Source organism: Salmo salar, chromosome 10 (assembly GCF_965601325.2).
Source record: "Salmo salar chromosome 10, fSalSal1, whole genome shotgun sequence".
Taxonomy (NCBI): Eukaryota; Metazoa; Chordata; class Actinopteri; order Salmoniformes; family Salmonidae; genus Salmo; species Salmo salar.
Window position 1 is genome coordinate 123,095,001 of NC_138300.1, and position 10,000 is coordinate 123,105,000.

At 48.8% G+C, this 10,000-nt stretch overlaps 1 protein-coding gene across 1 annotated transcript in view; it reads left to right on the top strand.

Moving 5' to 3' along the window:
• LOC106561783 (ATP-dependent clpX-like chaperone, mitochondrial) overlaps positions 1-10,000 on the top strand; it is a 36,368-nt gene that overhangs the window by 12,463 nt on the left and 13,905 nt on the right. Inside the window, exons 7-10 of the mRNA XM_082957464.1 lie at positions 1,896-1,937; positions 4,210-4,374; positions 4,544-4,708; positions 5,964-6,052. Coding sequence (XP_082813590.1) covers positions 1,896-1,937; positions 4,210-4,374; positions 4,544-4,708; positions 5,964-6,052 — 461 coding nt within the window. The remainder of the gene's footprint in view (positions 1-1,895; positions 1,938-4,209; positions 4,375-4,543; positions 4,709-5,963; positions 6,053-10,000) is intronic.

Here is a 10,000-nt window from a genome sequence, read left to right on the forward strand (position 1 = left end):
TAGAAACGGGCCTCGTTCACACCACGAGGTCAGTAGGTTAGTTAGAAGCAGGCCTCGCTCACACCACGAGGTCAGTAGTACAGTCTAGTGTTAGTTAGAAGCAGGCCTCGCTCACACCACGAGGTCAGTAGTACAGTCTAGTGTTAGTTAGAAGCAGGCCTCGCTCACACCACGAGGTCAGTGGTACAGTCTAGTGTTAGTTAGAAACGGGCCTCGTTCACACCACGAGGTCAGTAGGTTAGTTAGAAGCAGGCCTCGCTCACACCACGAGGTCAGTAGTACAGTCTAGTGTTAGTTAGAAGCAGGCCTCGCTCACACCACGAGGTCAGTAGTACAGTCTAGTGTTAGTTAGAAGCAGGCCTCGCTCACACCACGAGGTCAGTAGTACAGTCTAGTGTTAGTTAGAAGCAGGCCTCGCTCACACCACGAGGTCAGTAGTACATTCTAGTGTTAGTTAGAAGCAGGCCTCGCTCACACCACGAGGTCAGTAGTACAGTCTAGTGTTAGTTAGAAGCAGGCCTCGCTCACACCACGAGGTCAGTAGTACAGTCTACTGTTAGTTAGAAGCAGGCCTCGTTCACACCACGAGGTCAGTAGTACAGTCTAGTGTTAGTTAGAAGCAGGCCTCGTTCACACCACGAGGTCAGTAGTACAGTCTAGTGTTAGTTAGAAACAGGCCTCGTTCACACCGAGGTCAGTGTAGTCTGTTAGCTATAGTAGGTCTGACACCACGAGGTCAGTGTAGTCTGTTAGCTATAGTAGGTCTGACACCACGAGGTCAGTGTAGTCTGTTAGCTATAGTAGGTCTGACACCACGAGGTTAGTGTAGTCTGTTAGCTATAGTAGGTCTGACACCACGAGGTTAGTGTAGTCTGTTAGCTATAGTAGGTCTGACACCACGAGGTTAGTGTAGTCTGTTAGCTACAGTAGGTCTGACACCACGAGGTCAGTGTAGTCTGTTAGCTATAGTAGGTCTGACACCACGAGGTTAGTGTAGTCTGTTAGCTACAGTAGGTCTGACACCACGAGGTCAGTGTAGTCTGTTAGCTATAGTAGGTCTGACACCACGAGGTCAGTGTAGTCTGTTAGCTATAGTAGGTCTGACACCACGAGGTCAGTGTAGTCTGTTAGCTATAGTAGGTCTGACACCACGAGGTCAGTGTAGTCTGTTAGCTATAGTAGGTCTGACACCACGAGGTTAGTGTAGTCTGTTAGCTATAGTAGGTCTGACACCACGAGGTCAGTGTAGTCTGTTAGCTATAGTAGGTCTGACACCACGAGGTCAGTGTAGTCTGTTAGCTATAGTAGGTCTGACACCACGAGGTTAGTGTAGTCTGTTAGCTATAGTAGGTCTGACACCACGAGGTCAGTGTAGTCTGTTAGCTATAGTAGGTCTGACACCACGAGGTCAGTGTAGTCTGTTAGCTACAGTAGGTCTGACACCACGAGGTCAGTGTGATCTGACACCACGAGGCCAGCAGAGTTCAGTCAGCTACAGGCCTTTGTTTGTTTAAAATGTTTTGTAATTGTCACCCCGGCCTCAGTTTCCAGGAAACGTAGACCGGACAAAAAGTAAGTTGGTTTACTTCCAGAATAGTAGAATATCAATAGGCAACACAGACCCAACTACTGTTTTCTAGAATGTGCTGAAACACCGGTTCAGTCCTGTTCATGTCAGTCACCTTAAAGTGCTCTCGTCGGTGTAATTTGGCATTTTGTTCAATGATTTACTTTTACACCCACATTTCACGGTTTTAAACTGATGATTTTTAATGGATTTAACGAGGTGATGATTTACAACAGTGGAGTCTGATTCCTCCTTGCAGAGCTGTAGTGATGATGTGTTAATCTGGCTGTGATCGTGTTGATTTTGAGTACTTTGTCATCCTCTGTAGAGCTAGAGATGAGAAGACGGGACGATGAGTACAGATTCACGAGTAAGTGATTTGATTGGTCCTCCTTACATAGTTTCGTATCATTGGCGATTTTTATTTTTAACATGTCACATTTTTGATTGGAGCGTTCTGTTTTGTATATAATTATATAAAAACAATTTTTTCAAGAATTACTCAAATGCTGAAGTTTACAGATGAACTTCTCTTGTTGTTAATGACTTATTGTTTTCAGGGTGTGTTACATTTTTTTTTATCTATCTTGAACTTTCACACCTGATTTCAATTACTCAACTAATCATCACTAATCCTTTGACTAATTGAATCAGTTTCGGTTTAAAACAAACATGTGACACGTCTGGGGTGGTGGGGCATGCTCTACTAACTGAGCCAAACAGGAAGCCCATGTTAAGCATGCTCTACCAACTGAGCCAAACAGGAAGCCCATGTTAAGCATGCTCTACCAACTGAGCCAAACAGGAAGCCCATGTTAAGCATGCTCTACCAACTGAGCCAAACAGGAAGCCCATGTTAAGCATGCTCTACCAACTGAGCCAAACAGGAAGCCCATGTTAAGCATTTGAAAGGATGTTGAGTACATACTGGCTGCCAGTAGAGTGGAGCGCATGTATTTTTAGATTGAACTTTGACCTATTGCAGCGAAGCAGCACCACAGATACTGATACTTGACATTATAACTAGAGAGCCTAGATCGTGTAATATTATGCCTGGAGAACTGAAAGCGCGAGACACAAACGTACACGGGAGTGTACAAAAACATTAAGAACACGGCGGTGGAAATTCAACATCAGGGACCTCTGACGTCAATGTTAAATGAATCACTCTTTTTATTATCAGCAAGTTGGGCGGCAGCGTAGCCTAGTGGATAGAGCGTTGGGCCAGTAACCTATCAAATCCCCGAGCTGACAAGCTAAAAATCTGTCGTTCTGCCCCCTGAACGAGGCAGTTAACCCCACTGTTCCCCGGTAGGTCGTCATTGTAAATAAGAATTTGTTCTTAACTGACTTGCCTGGTAAAATAAAAGGTTAAATTAAAAAGGTTACAACAAACTCTGCACACCGTACAGGTCTATCAGAAGCTCTGCTGGGGCAGTCCCAACAGTTGCCTTATATACGGCTATACACAGACAAGTTCAATTTGCATGATTTAGCATAATTCATTCATTACCGGTGACTCGCACATGTGACTGACCAATACCCTCTCTCTCTCTCTCTCTCTCTCTCTGTCTCTCTCTCTCTGTCTGTCTGTCTGTCTGTCTGTCTGTCTGTGTGTGTGTGTGTGTGTGTTGATACCTTGGTTGTTCCCATAGCAATATTCTGGGCGTACTGCCAAGTGAGGATTCCTCCATACACGATCAGTCAGTCACCTGCATGAACCCATCTAATTGGTTATTAGAAAAGTAGCTTTGATTCATAAACATAACACTTTCCCTCACAACACCTTCCTAATATTGAGGTGCCCTCAGAACAGCCTCAATTCATCAGGACATGGATTCTACAAGGTGTCAAGCGTTCCACAGGGATGCTGGCCCATGTTGACTCCAATGCTTCCCACAGTTGTGTCAAGTTGGCTGGATGTCCTTTGGGTGGTGGATTATTCTTGATACACAAGGGAAACTGATGAGGGTGAAAAACCCAGCAGCGTTGCAGTTCTTGACCCAAACCGGTGCGCCTGGCACCTACTACCATACACTTCAATATTTTGTCTTGCCCATTCACCCTCTGAATGGCACACATACACAATCCATGTCTCAATTGTCTCAAGGCTTAAAAATCCTTCTTTAACCCGTCTCCTCCCCTTCATCTACACTGATTGAAGTGGATTTAACAAGTGACAACAATAAGGGATCATAGCTTTCACCTGGATTCACCTGGTCAGTCTGTCATGGAAAGAGCAGGTGTTCTTAATGTTTTGTACACTGAGTACACAGTAATACAAGAAATACAGTAGAGATGTGTAGTACAACACAAGTTGCCAGGTCACAGTAGGCCAACATTGCATATCCTGTTTGGAAAAGTTATGTTTTTGTGCCTGGTCATTGCCATGAAAACCCAAAATGTGTTTTCCCTAGCCTGGGGGCAAATGTGTTTCTGCCCTCTCGCCAACTCCTTATGGAATCAGTCATGCCAAACAAGCTTGACAAAGGACCACAATGGCGTTTTTGATATTTAGCAAGAGCACAAACAGATTTGGGACAGGGCTAGAATTCACCGCTGCCTGAACTAAAAAAAATCTGAACTCAAATATACAATATGACTGTTTTGTTTTTTTGTTTGTTTACATTTTGTTATTGTAGAACTACTTCAGATAGCAGGGATCAGTCCCCATGGCAACGCTCTGGGCGCCTCCGTGCAGCAGCAGGCCACTCGGGAGAAGAGAGGCGGGGACGTGTTAGACTCTACTCATACTGACATCAAACTGGAGAAGAGCAACATCGTCCTGTTAGGCCCAACCGGATCAGGTTAGTCAACAAACCTGGGGGGTCCAAAAACGACTTACTGCTTGGAAATAAGTTTGTAAGTCACTCTGGATAAAAGCGTCTGCTAAATGACGTAAATGTAAATATATCCTTGTGTCATGTCCATTCAACAAAAAACAAAAAAATATATTCCTCACTTTATATTTCCCAGGAAAGACATTGTTGGCCCAGACCCTGGCCAAGTGTCTAGATGTACCTTTTGCCATCTGTGATTGTACCACCCTGACCCAGGCTGGCTATGTGGGGGAGGATATTGAGTCTGTTATTGCTAAGCTGCTGCAGGATGCAAACTACTCTGTGGATAAAGCACAGCAAGGTGGGTGACTTCACAAAACACTGTTTTCTGCATCGTCAGGACTTTAATAGTTCCATAAATTCTCTTTTTCATCTACAGTAAAAATGAGAATTCACTTTTCTCTTGTGGTTCAAATAAACAAATCAATCTTATTATGCAAGTTGATCTTAATCGCATATGTACAAAATGTATATCTGTTCAATATAATGACTGCTATCTCACTATAAGATGTGGTTTCCACGTACAGGCATTGTGTTTCTGGGATATTTACAGATCCTTCAGAAAGTATTCACACTCTTTGACTTTTTGTTGTTACAGCCTGAATTTAAAATCGATTCAATTTAGATTTTTGTGTCACTGGCATACACACAATGCCCCCCCCCCCCCCCCCCCCCGTAATGTCAAAGTGGACTACCTCATCTTTGTACCCCACACATACAATTATCTTTGAGGTCCCTCAAGTCGAGCAGTGCATTTCAAACACAGATTCAACCACAAAGCCCGAGGGAGGTTTTCAAATGCATCGCAAAGAAGGGCATCTATTGGTAGATGTGTTAAAATAAAAAATAGCAGACATTGAATATCCCTTTGATTATGGTTGAGTTATTAATTACACTTTGGACGGTGTATCGGTACACCCAGTCACTACAAAGATACAGGCGTCCTTCCTAACTCAGTTGTCGGAGAGGAAGGAAACTGATCAGGGATTTCACCATTGAGGCCAATGGTGACTTTTTAAAACAGTTACAGAGTTTAAGTTGTGATAGAAAACTGAGGGGGGTGTCATTGGCAAGGACTAGGGAGTTAAAAAAAAAAATGTATTTATTTATTTAATTTATTTTTTAGGATAAAAAGAAATGGAATAGAGCTAAGCACAGGCAAAATCCTGGAGGAAACCCTGGTTCAGTCTGCTTTCCACCAGACACTGAGAGACAAAGATCTTAGAGATTTACCCAGAAAGCCTCACATCTGTATTCACTGCCAAATGTGATTCTAACATGTATTGAATCAGGGGTGTGAATACTTATGTAAATGAGATATTTCTGTATTTTTATTTTCAATATATATATATTCAAAGATTTCTAAAAACATGTTTTCACTTTGTCATTATGGGGTAGATCGGTGAGGGAAAAGAAAAAAAAATATTGAAACCATTTTGAATTCAGGCTGTAACACAACAGAATGTTGAATAAGTCAAGGGGTATGAATAATTTCATGAAGGCACTGAAAGTAATTTTACCTGCCTTAGTTGAATGTAAAATGTCTCCCTGTCCAGGCATTGTGTTTCTGGACGAGGTGGATAAGATCGGCAGTGTTCCTGGAATCCACCAGCTCAGAGACGTAGGAGGAGAGGGTGTACAGCAGGCCAGTACTCAACACAACTCTACTTTATTATCCCAAGCTTAGGAAAGTCATTTGGTCAACTTTACGGTAGTGTCCAGACATACACAAAATATTAAGAATGCCTGCTTTTTCCATGACAGACTGATCAGGTGAAATCTATGATCCCTTATTGATGTCACTTGTTAAATCCACTTCAATCAGTGTAGATGAAGGGGAGGAGACGGGTTAAATACATTATATATATATTTTTTTTAAGCTTTGAGACAATCGTTTTATTTTAACTAGGCAAGTCAGTTAAGAAAAAAAGTCTTATTTACATTGACAGCCTAGGAACAGTGGGGTTAACTGCCTTGTTCAGGGGGCAGAACGACAGATTTTTACCTTGTCAGCTCGGGGATTTGATCTAGCAACCTTTTGGTTACTGGCTCAACTCTCTATCCAGTAGGCTACCTGCCGCCCCCATGGATTGTGTGTGTGTAATTCAGAGGGTGAATGGGCAAGATAAAAGATTTAAGTGCCTTTGAACTGAGTATGGTAGTAGATGCCAAGCACACTGGTTTGTGTCAAGAACTGCAACGCTGCTGGGTTTTTCCACGCTCAACAGTTTCCCGTGTGTATCAAGAATGGTCCACCACCCAAAGGACATTCAGACAACTTGACACAACTGTGGGATGCATTGTAGTAAACATGGGCCCAGCATCCCTGTGGAACACTTTCAACACATTGTGGAGTCCCGTGCCCTGATGAATTGAGGCTATTCTGAGGGGAAAAAGGGGGTGGCAACTCGACATTAGTAACGTGTTCCTAATGTTTGGTAAACTTATTCTACAGCAACAGTTGTGCGCTAGATGCCTCTAATGATGACTTTACTTGTTTCCATTAGAAAAGTCTTTGTCATGCAGCATGTCAGCATACGGATGGCTATTCACATATCTGATGTACAGCACATCGCAAACATTACATACCTGACTGACTTAGGCCCGTCGCCCTTGTGCTGATCGTGGCTACAGTAGCCCGTCGCCCTTGTGCTGATCGTGGCTACAGTAGCCCGTCGCCCTTGTGCTGATCGTGGCTACAGTAGCCCGTCGCCCTTGTGCTGATCGTGGCTACAGTAGCCCGTCGCCCTTGTGCGGATCGTGGCTACAGTAGCCCGTCGCCCTTGTGCTGATCGTGGCTACAGTAGCCCGTCGCCCTTGTGAGGATCGTGGCTACAGTAGCCCGTCGCCCTTGTGCTGATCGTGGCTACAGTAGCCCGTCGCCCTTGTGCTGGTCGTGGCTACAGTAGCCCGTCGCCCTTGTGCTGATCGTGGCTACAGTAGCCCGTCGCCCTTGTGAGGATCGTGGCTACAGTAGCCCGTCGCCCTTGTGCTGATCGTGGCTACAGTAGCCCGTCGCCCTTGTGCTGATCGTGGCTACAGTAGCCCGTCGCCCTTGTGCTGGTCGTGGCTACAGTAGCCCGTCGCCCTTGTGCTGATCGTGGCTACAGTAGCCCGTCGCCCTTGTGCTGATCGTGGCTACAGTAGCCCGTCGCCCTTGTGCTGATCGTGGCTACAGTAGCCCGTCGCCCTTGTGCTGATCGTGGCTACAGTAGCCCGTCGCCCTTGTGCTGATCGTGGCTACAGTAGCCCGTCGCCCTTGTGCTGATCGTGGCTACAGTAGCCCGTCGCCCTTGTGCTGATCGTGGCTACAGTAGCCCGTCGCCCTTGTGCTGATCGTGGCTACAGTAGCCCGTCGCCCTTGTGCTGATCGTGGCTACAGTAGCCCGTCGCCCTTGTGCTGATCGTGGCTACAGTAGCCCGTCGCCCTTGTGCTGAACGTGGCTACAGTAGCCCGTCGCCCTTGTGCGGATCGTGGCTACAGTAGCCCGTCGCCCTTGTGCTGATCGTGGCTACAGTAGCCCGTCGCCCTTGTGCTGGTCGTGGCTACAGTAGCCCGTCGCCCTTGTGCTGGTCGTGGCTACAGTAGCCCGTCGCCCTTGTGCTGGTCGTGGCTACAGTAGCCCGTCGACCTTGTGCTGGTCGTGGCTACAGTAGCCCGTCGCCCTTGTGCTGATCGTGGCTACAGTAGCCCGTCGCCCTTGTGCTGATCGTGGCTACAGTAGCCCGTCGCCCTTGTGCTGATCGTGGCTACAGTAGCCCGTCGCCCTTGTGCTGATCGTGGCTACAGTAGCCCGTCGCCCTTGTGCTGATCGTGGCTACAGTAGCCCGTCGCCCTTGTGAGGATCGTGGCTACAGTAGCCCGTCGCCCTTGTGCTGATCGTGGCTACAGTAGCCCGTCGCCCTTGTGCTGGTCGTGGCTACAGTAGCCCGTCGCCCTTGTGCTGGTCGTGGCTACAGTAGCCCGTCGCCCTTGTGCTGATCGTGGCTACAGTAGCCCGTCGCCCTTGTGCTGATCGTGGCTACAGTAGCCCGTCGCCCTTGTGCTGATCGTAGCCCGTCGCCCTTGTGAGGATCGTGGCTACAGTAGCCCGTCGCCCTTGTGCTGATCGTGGCTACAGTAGCCCGTCGCCCTTGTGCTGATCGTGGCTACAGTAGCCCGTCGCCCTTGTGCTGATCGTGGCTACAGTAGCCCGTCGCCCTTGTGAGGATCGTGGCTACAGTAGCCCGTCGCCCTTGTGCTGATCGTGGCTACAGTAGCCCGTCGCCCTTGTGCTGGTCGTGGCTACAGTAGCCCGTCGCCCTTGTGCTGATCGTGGCTACAGTAGCCCGTCGCCCTTGTGCTGATTGTGGCTACAGTAGCCCGTCGCCCTTGTGAGGATCGTGGCTACAGTAGCCCGTCGCCCTTGTGCTGATCGTGGCTACAGTAGCCCGTCGCCCTTGTGCTGATCGTGGCTACAGTAGCCCGTCGCCCTTGTGCTGATCGTGGCTACAGTAGCCCGTCGCCCTTGTGAGGATCGTGGCTACAGTAGCCCGTCGCCCTTGTGCTGATCGTGGCTACAGTAGCCCGTCGCCCTTGTGCTGGTCGTGGCTACAGTAGCCCGTCGCCCTTGTGCTGATCGTGGCTACAGTAGCCCGTCGCCCTTGTGAGGATCGTGGCTACAGTAGCCCGTCGCCCTTGTGCTGATCGTGGCTACAGTAGCCCGTCGCCCTTGTGCTGATCGTGGCTACAGTAGCCCGTCGCCCTTGTGCTGGTCGTGGCTACAGTAGCCCGTCGCCCTTGTGCTGATCGTGGCTACAGTAGCCCGTCGCCCTTGTGCTGATCGTGGCTACAGTAGCCCGTCGCCCTTGTGCTGATCGTGGCTACAGTAGCCCGTCGCCCTTGTGCTGATCGTGGCTACAGTAGCCCGTCGCCCTTGTGCTGATCGTGGCTACAGTAGCCCGTCGCCCTTGTGCTGATCGTGGCTACAGTAGCCCGTCGCCCTTGTGCTGATCGTGGCTACAGTAGCCCGTCGCCCTTGTGCTGATCGTGGCTACAGTAGCCCGTCGCCCTTGTGCTGATCGTGGCTACAGTAGCCCGTCGCCCTTGTGCTGATCGTGGCTACAGTAGCCCGTCGCCCTTGTGCGGATCGTGGCTACAGTAGCCCGTCGCCCTTGTGCTGATCGTGGCTACAGTAGCCCGTCGCCCTTGTGCTGGTCGTGGCTACAGTAGCCCGTCGCCCTTGTGCTGGTCGTGGCTACAGTAGCCCGTCGCCCTTGTGCTGGTCGTGGCTACAGTAGCCCGTCGACCTTGTGCTGATCGTGGCTACAGTAGCCCGTCGCCCTTGTGCTGATCGTGGCTACAGTAGCCCGTCGCCCTTGTGCTGATCGTGGCTACAGTAGCCCGTCGCCCTTGTGCTGATCGTGGCTACAGTAGCCCGTCGCCCTTGTGCTGATCGTGGCTACAGTAGCCCGTCGCCCTTGTGCTGATCGTGGCTACAGTAGCCCGTCGCCCTTGTGAGGATCGTGGCTACAGTAGCCCGTCGCCCTTGTGCTGATCGTGGCTACAGTAGCCCGTCGCCCTTGTGCTGGTCGTGGCTACAGTAGCCCGTCG